Consider the following 27,328-nt stretch of genomic DNA (forward strand, 5'->3'; position numbering starts at 1 on the left):
GTCATCTGCATATCTGAGGTTGTTGATATTTCTTCCGGCATGCTTTTAGCAAGCTCCAAAAAGAGTCCATGGAAGGCACCTGTCTGAGATCAATAGGCAAGGAGTTCCAAACTGTCGGTGCTGCCACACTAAATGATCAAGTTCTTACCAATGTGCTGTGGGTCTTCTGTGGCACCTGCAGAAGGGCCAGTTCCGTCAAGTGAAGCAGCCAAGGGGACCCAGGAGGGCAAGGCGATCTCCTAGGGAGTTATGGCCCAGACCCAAAGGTGGCAAAACTCTCTCAGCCTGAGGGCCACCTTCCCTTCCCTTGGGGACAACCTTCCATGCCAGTGATGGGCTGGGCCAGAGGCCAGAGTGGGTAGGGCTAGCAATTGGACTCTTGTGATAGGTTACATTCCATAGAGGACCACAATACTTCAGGGACTGCCTCTCCCCATGTGCAATCATCCCTGCAATCATCTTCTGAGGCCCTTCTTCATGTGCCTCCTCCACGAGAGGTCCATAGGGTGGCAACATGAGAGCAGGACCTTTTTGTGGTGGCTCCCCATTGGGGAAAAGCTCTCCCCAGGGAGACTTGCCTGGTGCCATTGTTGCGTATCCTCTTCTCCCAGGTCTTTCCCTAATTAAACAATCTATGGTATTCTAAACAAGGGCAGGGGTTGGTGGTGTTGTATTGTTTTAGTTTCTTACTATGTTGTGCATTTTTTGAGTTTATATTATGGCTGCCAAATCTTGAAGAGCAAAAAAAGAGGACACTATGGCGACTCTCATTTTAAACACCCCTACTATAGAAGCTGTGATATATCGCTGAGAGGGGCAGGAGAAGAGAAGAGGAAAGCAAGTCTTCAGCCACCAGCTATGTATACGTCTCATCCAGAAATTATAGCCAGAGACATTTTGGCAAATTTAAAAATCCACCTAGACAGAAATTTTACCCCTGAAAAAGAGGAGATTAGTCATCCGTCAAACCAGTGCATACATTTGGGGAAAGGGTACATAAAACTGAATATATCAGTGAAAATTGCATACGAAATGCATCTGCCAGGGATGCTTTAGTTGCGATTCCTACATTGCCGGGGGTTGGACTAGATGACCCTTGTGGTCCCTTCCAACTCTACAATCCTATGATTCTTTTACTACATTGGGAGAAATTGCTTACAAAATGTGTGCCTTAGTGGAAATTGCACGCAAAGGACAGATTCACACTATAATGCACATGAGGGCTTTTTATTGTTTAAAAAAATCACAAATTGGCTGCAGAAAGGGGGACAATAGAATTTAAATGGGAACAATGAGAAACCAAGGGCTTCTCTATCCTCCTCTTGCCCCCCCGCTTCCCCTTAAAGGGGGGGGGGCGGAACGGGAACCACTTTTTAGCACTCAATCAGAGTAAATGGCAATTTGGTTTTTTCTGGATTGACCTTTCTTCCAATTTCATTCTAAACCATGGATGTAGCCAGGATGTATGGGGGGGGGCAGGCTTTATGTGTGTGGGGGGGTAGAACTTCAGCTTCTTAAGTATTTTGTATTGATCTACTTGATTTAGGGGGGCAGCTGCCCTTGCACTAAACATTGGGTTTTCCCCAAGAAAGGAGTGGGAGAAGGGAGAAAGCACATGGGCCTCTGCTTTCTAGGCATAGAAAAGCAGAAATGTGGACAAGCACTTTGAGAACCAAAATTCCTCAAGCCTTCCATCCTTAGTCATGGTCATTGCATTATTGTCCTCAAATTGTACTGTTGCTACAAGTCGAAAGGATGGTTAGCGCGTTCCCCAATTACTACCTGGGTATCTTTCATCTAGGACACGGGTGGCGCTGTGGGTTAAAGCCTCAGCGCCTAGGACTTGCCGATCGAAAGGTCGGCGGTTCGAATCCCCGCGGCGGGGTGCGCTCCCGTCGTTCGGTCCCAGCGCCTGCCAACCTAGCAGTTCGAAAGCACCTTCGGGTGCAAGTAGATAAATAGGGACCACTTACCAGCGGGAAGGTAAACGGTGTTCCGTGTGCTGCGCTGGCTCGCCAGATGCAGCTTTGTCACGCTGGCCACGTGACCCGGAAGTGTCTCCGGACAGCGCTGGCTCCTGGCCTATAGAGTGAGATGAGCGCACAACCCTAGAGTCTGGCAAGACTGGCCCGTACAGGCAGGGGTACCTTTACCTTTACCTATCTTTCATCTGATGAAGAGGGCAAGTTCCAAATACAGGGATGCTGATACGGCTGTGTAGTTATCAGGTTGGCTGCCTGCCCCACATGCTTCAATGTTTCTCCAAATGTTTTCCTTTTATTTTTTTGAAATCCTAAGTTCCTAGCCCTCATGCTGTGCATGCAGAGACCTTTCTGAAGTTCAGAGGGGATGGATTCTGGATGTAGGGAAGCGTTGCAGACGGGATCAGGGTCTGTGGTCAAAGTTTCCTAATCTGAGGGGCGTCTTATGGCATGCAAACATCTTTGTCATTGTGGGGTCCGTTTTGGGGGTTTCCTTTTGCAAATTCACCCTCTTTCCCTGCTTTGTTTCTGGGCCATTTGCCAGCAAGCTAAAAGCAGCGCTCAGTGCCAAGAAGCATTGAGTGGGGAGTGAAATGCAGGCAGCAGTTTCACCCCGCAGATGGTAGTGCAGTGCTCACAAAGGCTTGCAGGGGGGAGGGATGTGGTAGAATCCTGCATTTGGCACAGAGAGGATGGGATGGAAAAGATGCTGCATGGAGGAGGGGGAGGGGGAAGTGCATAGCTGATGACAGGCTGAGTGACAAGCAGGCAGACAGGCAGACAAATGGGCTGCTGCCTGTCTTGTCAGCTCTCCCTGGTGATAAGGACCCTCCCTCTTGCTATAGCAGAATGGCAGAAGCACACCTGAACCAAGGGAATGCAGGTGAGAGTCAGGGAGCACATCTGCACCAAGATACCACTTTAAGCAACCCCCCGCTTCCCCCAACGAATTATGGGAGCTGTACTTTGTGAAGGGTGCTGCTGAGAGCTGCTAGAAGGTCCTAGAATTGAGTTGCTGCAATTCCCAGAGTTCCCTGGGAAAAGAGGGACTGGTTGTGAAACCACTCCTGTTTTTTGCAGTCTGCTTCGTCTCCTCCCTGGTTGTCTCCTGCCTGCTGACTTTCTGTATGCTGGTGAAGTCCATGGGGAAGCACAGGTGAGCCTTGTCCTTCTGGACTCCACTGGGGGCAGGGAAGGGAGGTCCATACGGCAAACGGGGCTCTGCCCCACCCAAATCAGGCTGCCCTAAGCCAGCCCCCTCCTGCTTCCCTTAACTGGCAAGAGATATGGCATGGCATTCCCTTCATCTTCCTCCTGCTCCGTTTCACTTTAAGTGCTCCAGCTGAAAAACCCTGATCTAGCATTGCAGAAGCTCTGTGGTTTGTGCATCAAGCCAGTTCCACTGTTGTTCTCATCCCTGCTTTGAGAAAAAATGCCTTCACTTGGCACCCACCATCCTAAAAGTCCTCCTTTCGCAATGAAGGGTTGATCTATGGAAGTCCTTCCCCCAGGAGAGAGGGATGGCCGCCAAGGTGGATGGCTTTAGAAGAGGATTGGACAAATTCATGGAGGAAGAGAGGTCTTTCCATGGCTACTGCGATACCACGATAGCTGTGCTCTGGCTCCACAGTGGGAATCTACAAAAATGCAAATGCAATACGCTGGCTAATAACTGTTAGTAAATATATAATTGGTATGATGTCATTCAAAATATACGAATAAGCCACTTCAAAATAATATATACCGGTATATCATACAACACATCTCACAAAATATACAAATGACTGCAAGTTGTTATGTGTATCAGTCAAAGGTTCAAACAACCTTTATTGTTGGAACGCCAAACCGTCTCTCAAAGGAAGACGTCTCAGCAGCTACATTATCCAGTGAGCACTGATCCACTAGTATGATCTTCACTAGTACGTATATTTCATTGATAATTATTCGCTGATGAAGACTTTATTTCGAAACAGTTGAACTATTCTGGATGCACTGTCCTTTTGAGACTTCGGAGAAACGTCTTCCTTTGAGACTTGTGTGAGTCGTCTTCCTTTGAGAGACGGTTTGGCGTTCCTCACTATTCATTGGTTGTTTGAACCTTTGTTTGACTCTGATACACATAACAACTTGTATATTTTGTGAGATGTGTTGTATGAGATATATATAATTTTGAAGTGACTTAATAATAATAATAATAATAATTTATTATTTATACCCCGCCCATCTGGCCGAGTTTCCCCAGCCACTCTGGGCGGCTCCCAATCAGTGTTAAAAACAGTACAGCGTTACATATTAAAAACTTCCCTGAACAGGGCTGCCTTAAGATGTCTTCTGAATGTCAGGTACTTATTTATCTCTTTGACATCTGATGGGAGGGCGTTCCACAGGGCGGGCGCCACTACCGAGAAGGCCCTCTGTCTGGTTCCCTGTAGCCTCACTTCTCGCAATGAGGGAACCGCCAGAAGGCCCTCGGCGCTGGATCTCAGTGTCCGGGCTGAACGATGGGGGTGGAGACGCTCCTTCAGGTATACAGGACCGAGGCCGTTTAGGGCTTTAAAGGTCAGCACCAACACTTTGAATTGTGCTCGGAAACGTACTGGGAGCCAATGCAGATCTCTCAGAACCGGTGTTATGTGGTCCCGGCGGCCACTCCCAGTCACCAGTCTAGCTGCCGCATTCTGGATTAATTGCAGTTATTCATTTATTTTGAATGACATTGTACCAATTCTATATTTACTAACAGTTATTAGCCAGTGTGTTGCGTTTGCATTTTTGTAGATTTGTCACATTTTGCAACACAGGGGTTTGTGTTTGTTTCCAGCTTCTGAATACCAGTTGCTGGAAACTACAGGAGGGGTTTCTGCAGGAGTAGATGAGGAGCCCCCTTTGGCCTGGTCCAGCAGGCTCTCCCTACGTTTTCATCTATCCTCCTTAGGTGCTCTCACATTCCACTTGACTGCATCTCCCCCCACCTCCCGGTTTCTCCCTCTCGGTTTTCAGGATCAACCTCCAGGGCCTGTACCAAGGGGCAGTCACAGACGTCTTCTATTGCTCTCGCAAGCTTCAGCCTTCACAGCAGGCTCTGGTGTGCTGGATGTTCTTTGCCAGCTTCCAAACTGCATTTGCCTGCTTAGGTAAACGATATGCTGATTTGTACCTTTTGTGTAAGGATTGGGGCGGAGGTGCTGGTGTGTTAGAGAAAGGTGCTCCCGAGCGATTTGTGAAAAACAGAGGATAACTGCAATGGAAACCAACGCAATAAAACCTGCAACAAAGGGTCATCTCGTCCAACCCACATGGGGCTCGAACCCACGACCCTGAGATTAAGAGTCTCATGCTAGAGCAACTGAGTGGTCCTGTTCCATGTTGCCCTTGGGGAAGGACTTTAGGCAAAGACCACTACAGTCATACCTCTTGTTAAGTTTGCTTCAAGTTAAATCTTTTCAGGTTGCATCCCGCGGCGACCCAGAAGTACCAGAAAGGGTTACTTCCGGGTTTCGCCGCTCGCGCATGCGCAGACGCTCAAAATGACATCACGCACATGCGCAGAAGCAGCGAATTGCGACCCACACACGTGCAGACGCACGTTGCGTTCTGCTCATGTTGTGAATGGGATCCGGAACGGATCCCATTCACAACCAGAGGTACCACTATATGTGTGATTACTCCAAAATGTTGCTAAGACAGCCCACCCACCTTGGGGGGCCCTCAGACCCATTCTGCATCCTGAGCCCCACAGCACTATTGGGATCAGGCTTGGATTGACAGGCTCTGGTGCAGTTGGGGGGAGAAACACAGGAGGGGCATTCAGTGCTCTGGTAACCTCCAGGCTAGAAGAGTGTGTGTGTGATGTACTTTGTGTTTTTATCCTGTGAATGGCCCCTTGATCTTTGGATGAAGGGCAGAATATGAATTTAATGACGGATGGTGATGACAATCTCCCCTTTCCACCCCAACTTCGGCCTCTTTGAAAGCAGGGGCATACAAGGGGGGGCGGAGGGGGCAGTCCACCCCAGGCACCACTCGGGGGTGACAAGGTGGCCCGCTGCCGCCCCCCCAACTGTAGAGCGGCCAAGGGCACACATGCAGTTAGTATGAGTGCCGCTTGCATGGCGTCTGTGCCTCTCACACTGCGACCATACAGGCTGCCACGCATGCGCAGTCTGTTCAGACGTTGCACATGCGCCACTAGGCGGTTCCCCCCCCCCCTCGGCATCCCGCCCCGGGTGCCCGAGAGGGTTCCTCTGCCACTGTTTGGAAGGGGAAGAGCAGGCAGTACTGAGATGGATGGTCTGTCTAGCTTGTCCACACTGGCAGCTTCCTCTGTTGTGACGGTATGTTCTTGCCCCTGTTCCAGGTCTGCTCATCCAGCACATCGTCTTCTTCGTCTGCACTGTGATTTTCACTTTCTTTGTGGTCATCCCCCTGCAATCTGGCAGCAACATGCTCCTTTTTAAAATCATGGAGAACATGTGGTAAGAGTTCTAAAGGCCTAATGGGCGACATACCCGAGCTTAAATCTGCAAAATGCCAAGATCGAAAATGTTAACCCAAATGAAAACTCCCTTGGATGGAGGATGCTCAAGTCAAGGTGGAAGGTACTTCTGCAAATGTCTAGCCTTTGGTTTTGGAGCAAGGATAAGTTTCAGGGCCTCCTTCCATCACACTGGCATTGCATTTGAAGATGAAGTTGGCCCTTGAGTGTCTGTTTCTCTTATTCTCCTCTTAACATAGCAGCCACAAGAATGACAAGATCCTGACTGCGGCATGCAGAGAAGAAGGTGTTAACTCTTTCCTACCATGCTGTGGTCCCACCACATTTAAACAATTGCCGACCAACCAATGTGGCTGTCCAGATTTTGTGGGCCACAGCTCCTACTGGCCCTGCCTCTGACCTTGCTGGCCAGGGATAATGGGAGTTGGACCCCACCACATGAAGTAGCCACATGACTCTCAGAAATCTAGGTAACTGTGGCATTTCTGAATGCACCCATCCACCCCACTGCCCCTGCCACCACCATGCTGCCAAGCACTGAATAGTCTTTTTTTCATAGAACTTTGGAATGGAAAGCAACCTTGGAGGTCAACTTGTCCAACTGCAGGATCCCAAAGACATGACCCTCCAGACTCTGCTTAAGCCTCCAGTTTAAATACCCCACCACATCCCAAGGCAGGCCCTTTGCACTTGAGTACTAAGAAAAGAATTCCCACCCATTGAAATCTTTGATTTACAGAAAATGTCTAGATCACTGAGCATTATTCATCTGGAAAGGTTCTAAGACTGAAGTTTCCTCTTCACCCTTGCAATTTCACAGATCCCTTGAGTGGAACCATGACTATTGCACCAGTTTAAAACTGTCATGCAAATACTATATCCTGAGCAAATCTGACCACTTCTGATTTGCTTTCTTTGTCTAGGCCTTTCTGGTTGACCTTGGTGCTGGCTGTGGTTGCACAGAACCTGCTGACTCACTACTATTTTCTGGAGCGTGGCCGCCTCCCTAGGGAGCTGACCAACAGGTGACTATGGAAGTTGTTCATCCCAGCTAGAGCATGAGAGATCAGCACCTCACTGCCTCTTGGATTGCCTCTTGCCACGGCTGTGCTTGTTAACATCTCAGGGTCCAGATGATGGAATATGGACCACAGCCATGATGTAGGCGATGACCACATGTGCACTACACATGTGCAGTATCATATCACTTTAAAAAATCATGGCTTCCCCCCAATGAATCCTGCGAAATGTAGTCTGTTAAGAGTGCTAGGAGTTGTCGGGAAACCCCTAGTCCCTTCACAGAATTACAGTTCCCAGAGTGGTTGAACAATCAGTCTGGGAACTATATAACTCTGGGAACTATAGGTCTAGGGGGGAAGGATTTCATAGGAACTCTCAGCAACCTTAACAAACTACAGCTCCCAGGATTGCCATGGCTGTGGTGTGAATCTGCTTTAAATGTTTAGCAAGGATATGGCCAATGAGTTGCGTTCCAGATTCAGAATGGGAAGAGTGAATTGGTTTGATTGAGCCTCTAAACCAGTTTATGGTTGCCCAGAGGTTAGGGGCATAAGGCGGCACTATTTCCCCTTCCACTCACTTTTTGTCATGTGCAACACCATTTCCGTTCAGCTGCAGTTCGTCTTCCACCAAAAATGACATGATTGGCCTCTCTGTGAACTGTGGCAAAATTGTGTAACTGACACAACTTAGGTAACTTACACTGTCGTGACATTCTTCCCCCCTGTTTCAGTGTAGAGGAAACACAATCCAGGGCAGAGGGGGTAGTCACAATTGATTTGTGGACCGAAAGCAACAAGAAGCTCCCAATTCTATGCCCTGGGTGGAGCTCCATTTTGGACACGGGATGAATCAGTGAACATCATCAGCTTCTAGTCCCATTTCCATTTCTACCAGAATTCTCTGGGGAAGGCGTGGCGGGTGGGCGGGAATCATGAACAGAAGAAGCTCCTGCAAGGCTATGCAGGTGCCGTTTGTGCAAAAATAATAATCTGTCTGCACTCTTTCCACTTTTCCCCTCTGGGAAGACGGGCGCTGTACATTGTGACCTTCTTGCTGTTCCCCATCAACGTGCTCGTGGGGGTCTTGGCAGGAGTCTGGAGGATGGTGGGGTCTGCACTGTACAATGTCGTCCACTTCTGCCGGCTGGATGTGAGCATGCTAGGCCATGGCGTGGAAGTCTTTGATCCAGGTCAGTGGAACGCAAGTGGTTTGATCCCCTTTCTGTTTTCCTCGTCTGCTTTCTTTCCTTCTGTCCTGCATTGCATGCTCTTTCTGGCTATATGTACCTAATTCAGGAAGTTGAGATTGGCTGTGGAAGGTCTCTTACAACAACATGCTTTGCGCTTTAAAATACAGATTGGGTGGATTTCCCCTTCATCCCTGAGGGCACTTCCAGACTTTCAAGATAGGATTCACTCATGTGCTGGCAATACAGTCATACCTCGGGTTACAGATGCTTCAGGTTGCGTTTTTTCAGGTTATGGACCCGCCGAAACCTGGAAGTACTGGAATGGCTTACTTCCGGGTTTCGGGGGTCGTGCATGCGCAGAAGCGCTAAATTGCGCTTTGCACATGTGCAGAAGCGCCAAATCGCAACCTGTGTGTGCGCAGATGCACCACTGCGGGTTGCGAACATGCATCCCGCACGGATCACGTTCGCAACCCGAGCGTCCGCTGTATTGCATTGTACAATTAAAGTTTATTTGGCAGTCCTGCACAATAAGACCCACCTCCACCCCCTGACTTAAAAATCATGTTATTAAATACAAAATCAAGCATAAGCAAAATCACAGAAAATGAGTTAGAAATATTGAAAACCTCTAGTGATCTTGGGGTTGCCTGGAACAGTCTTCTGCAGCAAACAAAGGCACCTGGTCAACAGGAATGTTTTCAACTGTTTGGTATTCCCCCTGCCCCTTCCTCCTCTTCCCCCTCCAGGCTACCGGACGTATTGTCATTACTTGAAGATTGAGGTCAGCCAATCGCACCCTGTGATGAAAGCCTTCTGCTTCCTGCTCCTCCAGGTGTGCACAAAGGGATCCCAGCCAAGAGATGTGGAAGAAGGTGAGCACTCCCCGTCCAGCCTCATCATCACAAAATGGATGCAGATAACATCCAGCTTCTTGCTCACTCGCCCGCTTGCTCCGTCATTTGTGGCCAGTCAGGGAGATGATTTTCCTCCGTCATGTATGGAAAGATCACTTTTCTGTCTCTCTGTATAGATTCTCATGGGAAACACGGGGGGGGGGCGGAGGGAGGGGAGGAGCCAGCTGTGGGTTTGCTTCCTTGCTCCAGAGGCCTTCTGGTGAGTGCAGGTTGGGAGGACAGATCTGTGAAAGGACGAGTGACTTTGGCATCCACCTTGTTTTTGTCTGATGCACCCACGCCCCAGAGGAGAGAAGCGCTGTGTTCAAATGATGCCCAATGTGGTGCATGAGCACTAGCGGGGCAGGGTAATTGATTTATTTTAAAGCTTTGTTTATAACCAAGCATAAATATTTAAGGTTCCAAGGGTGTATGATATTGTTCCATGCCAGCCCAATCTCTGACTGAATGAGCTTCAAGGATATCAGGTGCGCTTACTGTGATTCCTTCCAGATAATAAGGCACAGTGAAGACTGTGGTGTCTTTGTGATTAATAATAATAATAACAATAATATTGTTTAATTACACATATATGCAACCTGAGCCTCGATGGAAGAGCGCCCAGTGATATCTGCTTTTCAACATCATGATACATCTGCAGCTAGATATCATGATATAGTGATATATCGCAATGTCTGAAATGTATATTGGCTGCTGCTTCCTCCCCACTGCTCAGCCCTACAGCTGAGTGAGCCCCCATACTACTCCAGCCTGTGCCAGGAGGGTGGGCAGGGCCGGTGCTTCCTCAAAGGTGCACAAACCCAGGCAGACTGAGCCCAAGAAGGTGCTTACCCACAACCTACTCAGGCTCCATCCACCTGCCTGCCTCCGCCTTCACCTGATTAGGTAGGCTGTCTCTTTCCTCCTGGTCGGTCACTCCAGGAGTGACCGACCAGGAGGAAGAGGCAGCTGCCCGCCTGGGAAAAGGCAGAGGCGTAGACAGGCAGGCAGGCAGAGCCTGAGAAGGTTCTGGGCAAGTACCTTCTCAGGCTCCATCTGCCTGCCTGCCTTCCTACACCCTTGCGTTCAAGGGAAGAGTGCACACTTTTGAGAGGGGATGTTTTTAAAGCAGCACCTAAGCTATAAATTTAAGGTTTGCAGAATGAAGCCTTGATCCCTTCCACTCTGGCTAGCGATGATAAATGGGGAACCAGGGCAGATTTGCCCCTCCTTAGCTGAGTGCAAGGTCCTCCCTTGATGGTGGAATGGCCCTCGAGACTCCCTCTGGACTCCCCAGGGAAAGTGTGTGTGGGTTCCTGGATCTTCACAGTGGCCCTTTTGTTGGCAGGAGTCAAGCTCATGAAGACCAGGGCGTGTTCATCGAAAGGCTCCAAGGGCAAGCGCAGCCGTGCGCGGTGGTTCTTGGCCTACACCTTGCTCAACAACCCCTCCCTCCTGCCTTACCGAAAGGGGGCTCTCTCGGACTCCACCGCCAACGGGATGCAAGCCAACCCGGCAAAACCTTAGCCACCCAGGACAAAGCTTCTTGGGAACGATGGACTCCGCCAGTTGAGAAGAATGGATCCCCTGTGCCTTCTACACCACCCCAATCCCTGTGTTCTCCCATGCGCTCCATGTGCCTCCCCCATAGTCTCCTCAAGAGGCTGCAGCCTACTTGCCCTGAGGCTACAGCCTTTCCTTCCAGGGCCAAAGATGGGACAGAAGTGGTGTTGGCTCAAAGTGGGGGCAAGCGGTCAGCCGAGCTGACCCAAAGATGTTGCTCATCCGATGGCCCTCCCAGTTCTTCCTGAGCATCTTTCTCCCATGGACAAACAAGAGTGTGCAGCTCCTAAATGCGGGGTGGGGGGGACCACGTTAAATGTTTCATAGAACCGTAGAATTGTAGAGTTGGAAGGAATGCAGGAATCTCAGCTAAAACATCCATGACAGATGGCCATCCAACCTCTGCTTAACCTCCAATGAAGGAGAGCCCAAGGGAGACCATTCCACTGTTGAACAGCTCTTACTGTCAGAAAGTTCTTCCTGGTGTTTAGTCTCCTTTCTTGTAACTTGAATCCATTGGTTCTAATCCTACCCTCCAGAGCAGGAGAAAGCAAGATTGCTCCAACTTCCATGTGACAGGCCTTGAGATATTGGAAGGTGGCTATCATATCTCCACTCAGTCTCCTCTTTTCCAGGCTAAACATACCCAACTCCTTCAACCATTCCTCATAAGGCTTGTTTTCCACACCCTCGATCATCTTGGTTGCCCTCCTCTGCATACATTCCAGGTTGTCAACATCCTTCTTAAATTGTGGTGCACAGAATTGGACACAACATTTCACTCTCCAAGATGATGGCTTCGAGGGGATTGTCAGATATCCTCCTAAGGTTCCCCTGCAAATCTTTCTGCTTAGTAATCCCCTGCTCTCGAGGAAGGCAATGTGATGTTATTTACTCTGCACACACACCCCTGGTGCTGTTGCCTCCCCTTCTATTCTCCTTGAGGACTAACCACTCCTCACCCTTTTCGTAAAGCCACTCCTCAGGCCTTGTGTAGTGGAAGCTGGCAAGGTCAACTCCCAGAGCCTGCTAAGGTAGGACAGATCATAGTATAAAGAGAGTTGGACTCTCTGGTAAGAACAATAAACAAAATTTCATGGTTACACTCCAGTGAAGGCCTGGTTTGTCTGTCAATGTTTGTGCGTTCCTTCCTGGTAGGGCCGATTCTGAAATTCAATTTATGTGCAAACGGGCTGGATCCACACATCTACGGCCAATGTGCAGATCAGATGGGGAAGAAATTCGATTTAGTTTGCAGTTCCAGGTGAACCTACCAAATTCATACTTAGGTGCAAAAGTGAAAGGCAGCCCTCCTTCAGAAGCAGCCCTTCTCCAAATTTTGCAATGCAATTCACCAACAGAGTACTGTGTATAAAAGTGAGTATACAATAGGGAAAGTGTGCATCAGAACCTACACATAATGGAAATTGCATTCAAACATCCAATATATATGGGGAAATTGCTTTGCAAAAAATTGTATATTAGGGGAAATTGCATATAAAAACGTGAATAGTAGGAGAAATTCATGCAACAATGCAGATGGATTTTCATGAGGGTTTTTTAAAAAGAAACATTGCAAAGTGAGATGTGGAACATGGAGAACAGAACCTAAAAGCGGGAAAAGGAGAAACTGAGAAAAACTGAAATTGTCAGGTTAGCCCTAGATTTTGGAATTTTGTAATACAGTCTGTAGCATAAAACCTAACAGTATGTGTTCCAAGTGCATCCTTTAGGATGATTTAGAAATATGCATATTGAAATAAAATGTGTGTTTAATTAACATGTTTTGTGATTAAAATGTATACCTATCTAGTCTGTCCACGGATGGCATATCCAGCGGAATAAGTATTTAAATGCATCCATTCTCCATGTGAGCAGTCATGGTGAGGCAAATGGTAGGTGATCCTAATGACGTGACCTTGACCATATTCCCATCATCATCATCATCATCATCATCATAATTTTATTCAATCCTATATCCAGAAACCAAAGCTACTTCTCAAGGTCATTAATTTGGGTTCAGTTGTGTAGCCTTTTCCATAAATTACATAAATTCCACAATTAAAAGAATTAAAAGGAGTGTATCAGATGTTGTGAGGAGGTCATGTCGTACTCTTTCTGGAGTAACTGTCCACCTTTGGTCCCCACCCTGCACACAGCTCTCCCCTATGTCTCCTAAAAGCTGTCTGCAGGCAATAGTGGTCACTATCCCAGGAGTAGCTTTGACTGGCCAGCTAAACCGGGTGAAGGCATCCAATGAGTCTCAAACCCTTGGTGACTTAGGGACTTCCCCTCCATGCGAAGGCAGGCTCTGGCGCATTGAGCAGACAAGGCCAAGAATGGGTCCAATGTTCAAGAAGGCGGTTTTTGCCCGTGCTGTAGAGGGAAGTGAGGGTCAGATGGGGCTCTATCAACCTGGGAAGGTGGTCCATCTAGGAGAAGGAAAATTCTGGTACTAAAACTCCGCTGCCTTGTGGAATATCTTCAGGAAAAGAAAAGCCTAAGGAGTAAACCCTACACAAATCTGGAGTCCCACAAATCTGGTGGCACCTTGTACACCTCCTTTCAGCAACTCCTGCAGCCAAGCTGGTGCCAAATATATTGGTCTCCTATCCTTTGGACCACATCGGTGAGGCCAAGATAGAGGTCCCATCATCTGGGCAGCCCAGAACCTCCATGCACCACCCAGCCTTGTGCCCCAAAGAGGTCACTGGCAACATAGTGGCTTGACTTCAGCCCCACACTCTATTGTCTCTCGAGACAGACGGCTGCCAACTTAAGGAAGCAGGAAAGTGAATTGGGCCCATTTGCCCTGAATTCGGTTTCATGGGATGTTCGTGAGTTCTGGTGTTATGAGAGAGAGAGGAAAATCTCTTCCCTATCCACATTCTCTATGCCATGCTTAATTGTACAAACTTCCGTCGTATCGCCTCTTCCTCACCTTTTCTGTAAACTAAGAAGTCGCAAGCGCTGCAACCATTCCTTACAGGGATGTCTCACTTCTCTTGGTGGCTTTGGTGATAATTTTAGACTCCAGCTGGGGCTTTGCTCTGCCGCTTAATTGGCTGCTGGTTAATCCACCCGTTCCAGGATGATGCCTGAGCAGTGAGTGGAGCTGTACATTTGGCCAGGTTCCATGTTTATGAATATGATGCAGCCTTGATATTGCCAATAACCAGAATTGTGATGCAACCAGCACCTGTCAGCCGCTGAGCAATTTACCTTGTTGTGACAAAACAAACATACTCAATCCAAATGGTTTGCTTTGATGCCAAAGGGAACAGAATATTCGGCAGATTTACCATCTCTCCTCAAAGAATGACAGCTATCACCTGATTATAAAGAATCCTTAAGTTGATTAAGCTTCACTCTATTTAATCAAGCAATTAAATCTACATGAATTTGCTTTAAGCTGCACGATTTAGCTTTGAACAAAAAAACAAAACACATTGGTTTTAGATATTCTGTGTATGCAGCCAACAACTGCAAATTGTCTTAGAGGCAATTCTTCCTGCAGTGGTGGAGTGTATGTCAAAGCTGCCAGGGTCAGGCGGGATGCCCACTCTCCTCTCACTGCCAGAGCTGCTGGGCTAGGCACAGGTGTGCCAAAGCCTCTCTCTGCCCCCAGGTCAGCTTTGGCCCGGGGATGGAGCTACTGTTGGCGACATTGGGCCGTTGCACGAAGAAGCCGTCTCTGCAGTTCCTTTGCGTGCCAGAGCCAGGCTCCGATGAGGGAGCCTGTTGTGGGGGCACCTGGTTGCGCCCCCTGAAAAAAATGTGCCCCCCAGCCCCCTCCCCACTACGCCACTGCCTTCCTGAGAGTTGTTAGGAGCTACAATTCCCAGTATGCTTAACAAACTACAGCTCCCATGATTTTGGGGCGAAAACCGTGACTGTTAAGTGGGACAAGGCAGCTGCTGATTCCTTAACACTCCGAATTTGTCATCTTATCTCTGGTTCCCTTTTTTGAGGGGGCTGTTTATCAAGACATTGTGACTGGGGCAGCTGCTGTTTTATCACTGCTCTGAGAGTGTGTGCGCGTGTGTGTTTTAAGGCATTTTATATTTGTTTCAGCTGCCTAATGAGGACTCAAAGGTGGCCTGGAAATGTCTGAAGAAATAGATAAACCTCAGCGCCATTCTCTACAGCAGGGATGCGGAAACCAGTGGCCGTCCAGACACGGTTGGACTCCAACTCCCATCAGCCCCAGCCAGAAAGCCCAAAGGCCAGGGATGGTGGGAGTTGTAGTTGAAGAGCACCTGTGGGTGGGCACCACGTTGAGGAAGCCTATTGTTCCAACATGCCTACCAATTCTCCAGATCTCACATGTGGGCCAGGCGAGGATTCTTCCCAAGCTGTGGAAGGATACTTTTAAACTCAGGGCAGAGAACCTCTGGCCCTCCTGGCGTTTAGGGACTGCGGCTCCCATAATCCAGGGGCAAAACTAGGTTTTATTTCACCAGTTTGGCACCCCCATGTGCATTTGTGTACACATTCACATAGGCTGGTGCGCCTCTGGAGGCTTCACCTGGGGCAAAACCCCACCCCAGTGGCAACAGCACTGCATAATCCCTAACCTTTGGCTGTTTGGAGGACATCACATTCAGGATCACATTCATCCAGTGCTTTACCAACTGCACTGGCTCCCGGTGGAGTACAGGGTCAGGTTTAAGGTGCTGGTTTTGACCTTTAAAGCCCTATGCGGCATAGGACCCACGTACCTACGGGACCGCCTCTCCTGGTATGCTCCGCGGAGGACCACAAATGACAACACTTTGGAGGTCCCAAGTTGCAAGGTGATTAGATTGGTCTCAGCCTAGGGCAGGGCCTTTTCAGTACTGGCCCCGACTTGGTGGAACACTCTGTCACAAGAGACTAGGGCCCTGTGGGACCTGACATCTTTCTGCAGGACCTGCAAGACAGAGCTGTTCCGCCTGGCCTTTGGCTGACCCTTATGTTTCCCAACCCTTACAGTTTTGATCTATGGGCTACTTTTAAAATGAGGCTGCATTTTAAATTGCATTCTAACCTGTATTTTAAAATTTTTTTCCCCTATTATGTTTTTACTGTAATTTTACTGGTGTTAGCTGCCCTGAGCCTGGCCCTGGCCAGGGAGGGCAGAGTATAAATAAAATTTATTATTATTATTATATGAACTTTAGTAGAGCTTGCTGCATCAGGCTAATGACCCACCTAGTCTAACATCCTGTCCTCACAGGGGCCAGGAGCTCTCTCCTCCTCCGTGAATTTGTCTAATCCTCTTTTAAAGAGGTTGTTGGCAATCCAAGTCCCCTGCAGCACTGTGTGAAGAAGGGCTTTTTTAAATCCATCCTGAATCTTCCAAGATTCAGCTTCACTGGATATCTATGAGTTCTAGCAATATAAGAGGGAGGAAAACATTTCTGTATCCACTTTCTCCAGGCCATGAATAAGTTTAAACATTTCTATCACATTGCCTCTTACTCGCCTTTTCTGTGCCATGTTGGGGAAGTCCAGCAGAAGGCAGAGTCCTGTATCCTTCTCATTAAAAGGTAAAGGGACCCCTGACCATTAGGTCCAGTCGTGACCGACTCTGGGGTTGCGGCGCTCATCTCGCTTTATTGGCCGAGGGAGCCGGCATACAGCTTCCGGGTCATGTGGCCAGCATGACTAAGCCACTTCTGGCGAACCAGAGCCACGCACGGAAACGCCATTTACCTTCCCGCCGGAGCAGTACCTATTTATCTACTTGCACTTTTGATGCGCTTTCGAACTGCTAGGTTGGCAGGAGCAGGGACCGAGCAATGGGAGCTCACCCCATCGCAGGGATTCGAACCACTGACCTTCTGATCGGCAAGTCCTAGACTCTGTGGTTTAACCCACAGCGTCACCCGGGTCACTACTCACTGTATAAAAACCAAACCACAATTCCAACCATTGCTCAGAAGAGTGGCCATGCCTGCAGGGTTTTTATAAATGCAAATAGCATCAGTGCAGGAGAGGAGGCACTGATGTTATATCAGAATAAGGAATGGGTAAGGAATTTAACCTTTTCCTCCCCCTGAATTTAATGTCTGCCCTGGAGGTGCTATTTGCACTGGCAGGGAATCTCTTCTGGAGACCCATGGGACACACACACACACACACACACACACACACACACACACACACAGCAAATGCCAGCTTCAGAACAGGGACTTTTCTGAGGGCCATAGCAGGGAAGGAAATGGTGATATCTCTCTATACCTGTGCTCTGATCCCATGAAATTTCAGTCCCACTCTGATACATGTTGTACTGAAACACACACACACAAACATTAAATGAAAAAATGCATTTAATGTTCTGTCTTGTTCGGCCTTTCAGTGGTGATGCAGAAGACAGATTTCTTTGAATATGTAAAGTGTGGTTAGTCATAGCTGAAATAAACTGCAGTCTTGCCTTCTCTTTTTGCAAATGTTAAGCAGAATGACTGGAAATATGGTGAGCCTCTCTTTGAAAATGTTAGACTGTTGTTTGTGAACACAGCATTGACTACAATGAAGATCAGGATTTATCCCTCACCCTTTGCTGGTCACAGCAGTTAAACATACACTTTAGGAGGGGAGTTTAAAACTAATTACAGTTATGAGACTAAAATGGAAGAAATCAAGTCCTTCCCACAAAGACTAAATGTTTACTACAAACTCAATCACTTTTCCTACTGCAATGCCATGGTTTCCTTCTAAGTTTCCGAGGATTCTGTGTTAGTGGACTCCAATCCCTGAATGGGAAACTACAGTTCTCAAGGTTTCCTGGAAGGAGGAAGGACTATTAGGCTGATTTAACTTTGGCAGCTCTGCTTTGCAACCAGGGGTGTAGTGCTACATAGTGGTTAGAGTGTTGGACCAGGACCTGACAGAGACCAAGTTTCAAACTCCTACTTGGCCATTAACGTCACTGCCTCTCAGCCTAACCTACCTCACAGGGATGTTGTTGTAGGGATAAAATGGGTCGGGGGAGAACTAACTACCTTGAGCTCCTGGGAGAAACAGGTGGGATATAAATGCAATAAATAATATCTCAGCCTCGCCTCCAATAATGCAGCACTACATTCCTACGCATGATACCAGGCTGCACATGTCTCAGCCATAAAGAGTGAGCAGCGGAAGCAGAAGGACGCCAGCCCATGCCTGTGGCTCCCACAGGGTCGCTCCCTCATTGCTGGTCATTGGCGCCACAGGTGTAAGGTAGATCACCACGAACTTGTCCTCCGATTTGGGGGACTCCTCTTTCTCACAAGGTTCAGTCTGGGGCTTGCTGGCTTGGATGTTGTTCCGGATGATGTCCCCGGCAGGCTTCTTCGAACCGGCCAAGGCCACGTTGACCGAGGCCTCCCGAGATCCCACATCATTCAAGGCCTGGCAGGTGTAGATGCCCTCGTCAGCCTTGCTGAACTCAAGGATGGCCATTGAGCCGTTCTTGAAGACCAGGATGCGCTGCTCAAAGCTCCCGGCAGCCAGCCAGTTGCCCCCTTCTCCGACGTTTGGTCCATTGATCACCACCTCCCGAGTGGAGGTCTGGATTTTCCACTGGATCTCCGGCGGCGGCCTTCCCATTGCACTGCAGTGCAACCGGAGAGTAAGCTCATCGTGCAGCACACTGTTGCCCAAGCTGGAGTGGTATGCCAACTGGATGGAGGGAAGCATGCAGTCTAGCTTCAAGGGTCTCCCAAGGATGGAGCCCTTCAGGTTGTCTGGGGCAGCGCAAGTGATGGAGTCCCTCTCTGGGATGGACACTGGAGTCTCCTCCAGCCACCTCTTCAGTCCCCAGACCTTGCAGGAGCAGTTGAAGGGGTTGTGGTTGATCTGCAGCTGGGACAGGAGGGGCAGGGAGCTGAAGGTCCCTCCGGCGAGGACGGAGATCCTGTTGTCGTTCAGCCAGAGGGATCTCAAGTCCCTGAGGGTGCGGAAGGCCTCTGGGGGAACCTTCTCCAGCCGGTTGCTGCTGAGCTTCAGCTGCTGCAGGGCAGTGAGGTTGACCAGGTCCCCCCAGGGGAAAACGGCAATCCGGTTGTGGCTGAGATCAATGGCCCTCAGCTGCACCAGGGAGGCAAAGGTGCCCTGGGCAACAGTGCTGATCTCATTGTGCGACAGCCACAGGGCCTGCAGGTCGACAACATCCGCAAAGGAGTCTTCCTGCAGGGAGGAGATATGGTTGACGGACAGGGTGAGAGTAGTTGCGTTGAAGGGCAGGCCGAGGGGAACAGCCCGGAGGTCTCTGTAGGAGCAGTCGGCGATGTGGCGGCCATATTTCTTCTTGGCTACGCAGTTGCAGATCTCGGGGCAGCTTTGAGTCTCCACCAAGAGCAGAGCAGTGAAAAAGCAGAACCATGGACCCATTGCTTCTCCCCATTCAGCTGCAAGAAAGAAAGAAAGAAAGAAAGAAAGAAAGAAAGAAAGAAAGAAAGAAAGAAAGAAAGAAAGACAGGAAATTATTGCCTTGCAAACCACTTGTTTCCTGTTGATACCCACTGATTATCAGCCTGTGCTGATGTGTAGGCAGATCTCTTTGCCGGTGGCGCTGGTGTTGCTGAATGTCCTCCCTGATGAAATGCGAGAGGCCCCATCTACATTGGCATTCCCACGGCTTTTCAATATGCCCCTGTTGACACAAGTAGGCCTTTGAATCTCTTAACCTACATCTGCTGCTATAAATGCTATGGCCTTTTTATGGGGTTGTTTTATGGCATACTTTACTTACAGGTTTTAACATCTACTGGATTGTTTCAGTGTGTGTTTAATTTATGTGCATTTGCATCTTATTGCTTGTGTAATTTGCAGGCATGCATGTATGAGCTGAGGGACACGGGTGGCACTGTGGGATAAACCACAGTGCCTAGGGCTTGCTGATCAGAAGGTCGGCGATTCAAATCCCCGCGACGGGGTGAGCTCCCGTTGCTCAGTCCTTGCTCCTGACAACCTAGCAGTTCGAAAGCACATCAAAGTGCAAGTAGATAAATAGGTACCACTCCAGCAGGAAGGTAAACAGCATTTCCGTGTGCTGCTCTGGTTCGCCAGAAGCGGTTTAGTCATGCTGGGCACATGACCCGGAAGGTGTCTGCTGACAAACGCCGGCTCCCTCGGCCAGTAAAGCGAGATGAGCGCCGCAACCCCAGAGTTGGCCACAACTGGACTTAACGGTCAGGGGTCCCTTTACCTTTTATGTATGAGCAAGCCCCATTTCAGTATCTAAACCATTTCAGCCTGGGTCCAGGCCTGGATTTGACAAAGAACCCTGATGAACTGGAGATTGGGGGCTTGATTGCAATAGTTCTGCTTCTGTTTGGGGGGTTCTTCCCCCAAGAGAGTAGCATTGAGGGACTTCTGCTCAGCCCTATGCAGTCACTGCAACGCAGGGACCCCAACTCCAACCCTTGGAGCCACTCAAGCAAGAACCTTCTCCCACAGAGGTCATCCACCAGAGGAACCAAGGCTCTTTAGGTGCCAGGCCTGGACCCGGATTGCAATAGGTCTAGGTCAGTGAGTCTCAAAGAGAGTGGTACTGTCTCCCTGGGAGTAGGCAGTTGGATTGCCTAGGGGGTGCCAAGATAAGGGGGTGGCAGGAAACCGCTGGAGGAGTAAATGACTATCAGACTTTGAAAGCTGGTCTCACTGGATCAAGTTCATCCATTTTGTTGAATTAATTAAATTAAATGGTTTTAATTGGATTTTTGAATGAATGTACAATTAACTTGTTACTGCTGTGAATTTTCATGTGTTATTATCTTCCTTAATGGGTTGTGCAAAGTGAATCATGCTTTTTATAGAATAGGAGGCAATGGGGATGAATTACTAGAACCAGGTAGCCAGGCAAGATAGCTTCCTTTTATCTAAAATCTCCTTCCTTGGAGGTTTTACAGCAGAGGTTGGGTGGCCTTCTGCCAAGGACAGATTCCTCCATTGCAGGGGTTGGACTAGATGACCCTTGGTGTCCCTTCCAACTCTGCAATTCTATAGTTTCAGGCTAGTCTCCCAAAACACCCTACATATCCTTGACAAGATGTCCTTTACAGCTAATACGACATGCTGCTGTGAAGTTCTGTGAAGACGTTGTCTTCCTGAAAGATGACCACATTTCTAAAAGAGGAAGAAAAGTCTCATTGACCGAAGTCAAGGCATCACGCCACACCAGCTTTCCAGTCAATTCCTGATCTCACTTTCCCCAGGGTCGGTGAACTCATGCGCACGAGTTCATCCCAATACATGGAGCTGGAGCAGGCAGTCGGCAGGGCAGGATCTCGCCCTGAAGTTCCACCCTCCATTTTGTGGATGAGCCTTGCAGCTGTGCACAGAGTATTCTTGGCCGCAGTAGGGAGGCAACCATATTCTGTAGCCCACTCCCACTGTTGTCTTGAAATTACATTGCCACTCCTAAATAGGATTGCTTTCTGCCGGCTGTGGTAACCGAGAAGGCAGCAGATGCATATCTAGCAACCAAACACACATACCGCCAACGTCGCAAAGCTAGACTACTGCAATTCCCTTTTATGGGGCTGCCCTGGTTGTCAGTTCAGAAGCTCCCGCCTGACTTAGAGCACACGGCGTCAGAGTGTCCAATGTCTGCACTGGCCCTGCTTCCTTTCAGGCTCAGTTCATGGCTGGCAACCTATAAAGGCCGAAATGGTGGGTCTCTAGCAGCTGACCCAAGAGGCTGGGTGCTGCTGGTGCTGGGTCTGGGCTAGATGTGGGAAGGAAGAAGAGTTTGGATTTGATATCCTGCTTTATCACTACCCGAAGGAGTCTCAAAGCGGCTAACATTCTCCTTTCCCTTCCTCCCCCACAACAAACACTCTGTGAGGTGAGTGGGGCTGAGAGACTTGAGAGATGTGTGACCAGCCCAAGGTCGCCCAGCAGCTGCATGTGGAGGAGCGGGGAATCGAACCTGGTTCACCAGATTACGAGTCCACCGCTCTTAACCACTACACCACACTGGCTCCAACACCACACTGGCAAGGTTGATCAAAGGCTGCTGTGGGACTAGAATAAATTTTATGCAAGGCAGTTACCCAGGGGTAGGCAACCTAAGGCCAGGGGGCCGGATGCGGCCCAATCGCCTTCTCAATCCGGCCCCCAGACAGTCTGGGAATCAGCATGTTTTTACATGAGTAGAATGTGCCATTTTATTTAAAATGCATCTCTGGGTTATTTGTGGGGCATAGGAATTTGTTCATTTTTTTGAACAGTCAGACCAATATTTATGTATGCAACTACGGCGGCAAGGTTATGGATTACCAAAAATTGGAAAAGCAGCAGGTCCCAATTAAAACAGACTGGTTATCTAAAATGATGGAATACTTCCATATTGCTGAACTAACCAGGAGGATAAGAGAAGATATGGTACAAAAAGTGAATAAGGAGTGGGCTATCTTTAAGGAATACATCAAAAATTTATGTGGAAAAAGCAGAATTTCTGACAGATACTGAATGAATCCAGAAAATGATTAGAGTGAAAGGAGAGTAAAGTTAAGATAGAAGAAGAGATTAAAGAAATAATTAAATGCGTTTGAGCTAGTTGGAAAAATAAAGTAGCGTAACAAGAACGGCTGGAAGTCAAGTCACTTGGTGGGTGTACATGTGGGGTAGGTGTGCAGGTATGTTGATATGTATAGTAGGTCCAGTCATGGCTGACTCTGGGGTTGTGGCGCTCATCTCACTTTATTGGCCGAGGGAGCTGGCATACAGCTTCCAGGTCATGTGGCCAGCAGGACTAAGCCACTTCTGGCGAACCAGAGCAGCACACGGAAACGGCGTTTACCTTCCTGCCAGAGCGGTACCTATTTATCTACTTCCTGCTTTCAAACTGCTAGGTTGGCAGGAGCAGGGACCGAGTAACGGGAGCTCACCCCATCACAGGGATTCAAACTGCCAACCTTCTGATCAGCAAGTCCTAGGCTCTGTGGTTTAACCCACAGTGCCACCCATGTCCCATTATGTATAGTATGGGTAGGTATTATATAGAGTAATGTAGGTATGTTTTGGGACGCGGGTGGCGCTGTGGGTAAAACCTCAGCGCCTAGGACTTGCCGATCGCATGGTCGGCGGTTCGAATCCCCGCGGCGGGCTGAGCTCCCTCGTTCGGTCCCAGTGCCTGCCAACCTAGCAGTTCGAAAGCACCCTTAAGTGCAAGTAGATAAATAGGTACCGCTTACTAGCGGGAAGGTAAACGGCGTTTTCGTGTGCTGCTCTGGTGCCGGTTCGCCAGAGCAGCTTCGCCACGCTGGCCACGTGACCCGGAAGTGTCTGTGGACAGCGCTGGCTCCCGGCCTCTAGAGTGAGATGAGCGCACAACCCTAGAGTCTGGCAAGACTGGCCCGTACGGGCAAGGGTACCTTTACCTTTACCTTCTTAGGTATGTTTTATGTTTTGAAAATAAGGTAGTGTGTTGTGTACGTGTATTGTGTAAATGTATATGTATGTGTTTTATATGTTAATTTAATTTTTTTTAAAAAAGAATTTGTTCATTTCCCCCAAAAAATATAGTCCGGCCCACCACATGGTCTGAGGGACGGTGGACCAGCCCACAGCTGAAAAAGGTTGATGACCCCTACAGTAACCTCAACTAACGTTTTCTGCTGGTGGAACACATAGTGACTGCTAGCACAAAAAGGATCCCAGCTCCAATACCTGACACATCCAGTGGAATGCATGAGGTAGCAGATTAAGGGAAGCCTCTCTTGACTGACCCAAACCCAAATCTTGATTCAAGTTACAAGAAAGGCGACTCTGATGAAACGTCAGGAAGAACTTTCTGATAGTTAAGAGCAGTTTGACAGTGGAAGGACTCCCTCAGGTGATGGTGAACTCTCCTTCCTTGGAGGTGCATAATCAGAGGTTGGAGGGCCATTTTAGTTGAAATTCCTGCATTGCAGGGGGTTGGACTAGATGGCCATTGGGTGCCCCTTCCAACTCTGCAATTCTATGGTTGTTTGCTGCTATGAGACCCTGGACAGCTCCTTCCAGAGTAGGCAGTGCCATGCTAGAGAGATAAACACTCTGTTGTGTAGATGAAATATCACGGCTGTCCATTTTCTACAGATCCTTAGGCAGGAAGCTGCCTTTGACTGAGTCCATCCAGACCAGTATTGTCTACACTGACTGGCAGCATACAGGGTTCTCTCTCGGCAGATCAGTGGCTGTCATGGACTGACTGGATTCAGAGGGTTGCTGGGAGGCACCAGCTGGGGAACCCCCAAAGGGAAAAGGCTCAGAGCCCGCGGAGTGGCAGTGGGAAGACAATGAGTGGGCAGAGGGAGAAGAGGGGGCAGACCGGTAGGAGGAAATGTCAGACGCTGGAGAGGTAACAGGCCTTAGTGAGCTGGGAGAGTCTGTGGCAGAGAGCAGTCCAGAATCAGATCTACCGGGAAGAGTTGCTGTGCTCACTAGGCCTGGACCCCTGAGCTGTTTATTTCTTAACCGCCCTGAGACCCTGCAAGTACAGTGGTGCCTCGGGTTACAGACGCTTCAGGTTACAGACTCCGCTAACCCAGAAATAGTATCTTGGGTTAAGAACTTTGCTTCAGGATGAGAACAGAAATTGTGCAGCGGCAGCAGGAGGCCCCATTAGATAAAGTGGTACCTCAGGTTCAGAACAGTTTCAGGTTAAGAACAGACCTCCAGAACGAATTAAGTTCTTAACCCGAGGTACCACTTTATAGGGCGGTATATAAATTCAATAAATAAATAAATATTTCACATGGCGTCAGTAAAGTTAACTTATTCAAAAAAATACTTACTTCTTTATTGAATTTATATATTATAGGGACGCGGGTGGTGCTGTGGGTTAAACCACAGAGCCTAGGACTTGCTGATCAGAAGGTTGTCGGTTCGAATCCCCGTGACGGGGTGAGCTCCCGTTGCTCGGTCACAGCTCCTGCCAACCTAGCAGTTCGAAAGCACATCAAAGTGCAAGTAGATAAATAGGTACCGCTCCAGCGGGAAGGTAAACAGCGTTTCCGTGCGCTGCTCTGGTTCACCAGAAGCAGCTTAGTCATGCTGGCCACATGACCAGGAAGCTGTACGCCGGCTCCCTCGGCCAATAAAGCGAGATGAGCACCGCAACCCCAGAGTTGGTCACGACTGGACCTAATGGTCAGGGGTCCCTTTACCTTTACCTTTAACCTGCTCCCGGCACACACACCCAGACTCTTAACTGTGAGAATTGAACCCGGGACCGTCTCCATGCAAAGCAGCTGCTCTGCCCCTGTCAACTTGTCAATCACTGCTGTGCACAGAGAGGGCAAACCGTTCTCTCATCTGGCTACTCCAGAAAACGCCTGGTCAGTTCAGGGTTTTGTATTCTGTGGCCGTCACCACCTTCCCTGCTAAGACCTTTCTAGGGGGAAATAGCAACCATAGACCATACAAACATCAAAAGAGCCCATTTCCTCCTCCCTGTCTGCCCCCTCTTCTCCCTCTGACCACTCATTGTCTTCCCACAGCCACTCCCTGGGCTCTGCTGGATCCGGCCAGCAGCCCATCTAGTCCAACATCATGTTCTTACAGTGACCAAACCAGATGGCCCTGTGGGAAACCTGCACTTTCCCGCAACTGGCATTCAGAAGCATCACTGCCTCCTGGCCTCGTCTTCTTATGAAACCATGTGGATTGGTGCCCACACATTTTGTCTGGCCTGAGAAATTTTTCTGCCTAGAATTGTAGGGCTGAAGGGACCCCAAGGGTTATCTAACCCACATACCCCCCTGAAATGGAAGAAGCCAGCACACACACTCGCTGGTTCCATGTACAGAGTCCAGCTGGAGGGGTGGCTGGTTTTTATTCTGGCTCCACCAACCCTGGGAGCTGTAGACTAGCTTAGGGGGCTACAGGAAAGCCTGCATGGCCCCCGCACAGCTCTGTCCTCCAGTCCCTTCCTGCTGCCCCCTACTTTAGCACCTGAAGCAGCTTCATCTCCCTGCCTAACAGGAGGGCCGGCCCTTTCTTTCTTTGGCCTTCGCTTATATCACAGGCCCAGATGCATAGCAAACGCTTTCAGGGAGCGGAGGCAGGGAGACAAAGACTGGCTGCAGAATCAGAAAGGGCATCAGGTTGGGATCGGCAAAGCTCAAACATATTCTTTTTTTAAAAAAATGCTCCTGAAAAGACAAGGATGAAAGTTCTCTTTTCGTTACCTCTTTTTCCCCGTGACTTTCCTCCTTTCTTCACGCGAGGGTTTCAGCCAGAAAACTGTGTAAACATTGTGTCGGGTCCTGACAGACTCATGCATTCCAAAAATGTTATTAATAAAGGCGAAGTCCAGCCTCCGACGCTCAGGGAGCCAGAAAAGTGGTTTTGATTTGTCACAGGGCTCGAAAAAAGAAAAAAAAATCCCTCTCTTTTTGTTTTGATTTGTTTTTTCATTTTTGCTTTGGTTTTGTCCTGAAATGGACCCTAATTCCTGACACATTTCCTGAATTAGAAACTGCCCATCTTTTGTTTTGAGGAGGGGGTGGCTCTGGATCAAGACCCCAATCCTTGCCTCTGCCAGAAACCCCACAAAAGTCCATTGATTTAATTTCCTCCCCCTTTGATTATGTGTTTTCAAGAGACCTGGGAATACATTTTTTATGAGTAGCAAAGACCTGCCTCTCTTAAACAACAGCCTACACTTAATAAAAACAGTGGTGTTTTCCCCAAACTTCCTTATCCCTCCCTTCTTGGCTTGGGTTCTGCCGGCTTCTTAAAGAGACAGCCAATGGCAACACACAGAGTGCAGTTAGGATGAGTAAAAGCTAGGTTTCTTGGTTTTGCAAAATGCACACCAAGAAATGTAAGGCTGAGATGGGTTTGGAAATGCATGTTTCAGGCAGGTGTGCTCTTCAGATAAGAGCCACAATAGGCTGCAGCAACCTGCCCTGAGTTTTCTGCTGCACATGACATGCAAGGGGACTTGGTTCCATTTTACAGCCATTACCACTGAGGCTTGGCTGGAGCTCACTCTAGGAGCCTACAGCTAAACAAAAGCATGGGCCAATAGTCGTTAGAGTGATGGGCTAGGACCTGAGAGACCAGAATTCAAATCCCATTCAGCCAAGAAATTTACTGGGTGACCTTTGGCAGGTCACTCAAGCTACCTCACAAGGTTGCAGAGGAAGAAATATGTGTGTCACCTTGAGTTCCTTGGAAGAAAGGTTGGATATAAATGTAATCAGTCAATCATCTCAAA

General features: G+C 48.8%; 2 protein-coding genes across 5 annotated transcripts in view; one reads left to right on the forward strand and one right to left on the reverse strand.

The window, feature by feature from the left end:
- STRA6 (signaling receptor and transporter of retinol STRA6) overlaps positions 1 to 11,573 on the forward strand; it is a 55,784-nt gene extending 44,211 nt beyond the window's left edge. For all 3 annotated transcript variants that reach the window (XM_053403605.1, XM_053403603.1, XM_053403604.1), the window contains 7 exons: positions 3,063 to 3,138; positions 4,983 to 5,116; positions 6,340 to 6,457; positions 7,401 to 7,502; positions 8,526 to 8,689; positions 9,439 to 9,564; positions 10,934 to 11,573. In XM_053403605.1, coding sequence (XP_053259580.1) covers positions 3,063 to 3,138; positions 4,983 to 5,116; positions 6,340 to 6,457; positions 7,401 to 7,502; positions 8,526 to 8,689; positions 9,439 to 9,564; positions 10,934 to 11,112 — 899 coding nt within the window. In that variant the 3' untranslated portion in view covers positions 11,113 to 11,573. The remainder of the gene's footprint in view (positions 1 to 3,062; positions 3,139 to 4,982; positions 5,117 to 6,339; positions 6,458 to 7,400; positions 7,503 to 8,525; positions 8,690 to 9,438; positions 9,565 to 10,933) is intronic.
- A 5,871-nt stretch (positions 11,574 to 17,444) lies between these two features.
- On the reverse strand, positions 17,445 to 27,274 carry ISLR (immunoglobulin superfamily containing leucine rich repeat). Of its 2 annotated transcripts, none has more exons than XM_053403781.1 (2): positions 26,295 to 27,274; positions 17,445 to 19,508 (listed from the first exon to the last, which is right to left on the reverse strand). In XM_053403781.1, the coding sequence occupies exon 2, from the start codon at positions 19,504 to 19,506 to the stop codon at positions 18,250 to 18,252; it is 1,257 nt and encodes a 418-aa protein (XP_053259756.1). In that variant the 5' UTR covers positions 19,507 to 19,508; positions 26,295 to 27,274; the 3' UTR covers positions 17,445 to 18,249. The 2 variants fall into 2 exon arrangements, with proteins under 2 accessions (XP_053259756.1, XP_053259755.1); XM_053403780.1 differs by having other exon boundaries at positions 17,445 to 19,523; positions 26,295 to 27,273.
- Positions 27,275 to 27,328: the final 54 nt, after the last annotated feature.

Source organism: Podarcis raffonei, chromosome 9 (assembly GCF_027172205.1).
Source record: "Podarcis raffonei isolate rPodRaf1 chromosome 9, rPodRaf1.pri, whole genome shotgun sequence".
Classification (NCBI taxonomy): domain Eukaryota; kingdom Metazoa; phylum Chordata; class Lepidosauria; order Squamata; family Lacertidae; genus Podarcis; species Podarcis raffonei.

Coding starts and splice junctions, on each gene's coding strand:
- ISLR (XM_053403781.1), bottom strand. CDS start 19,506: ATGGGTCCATGGTTCTGCTTTTTCACTGCTCTGCTCTTGGTGGAGACT.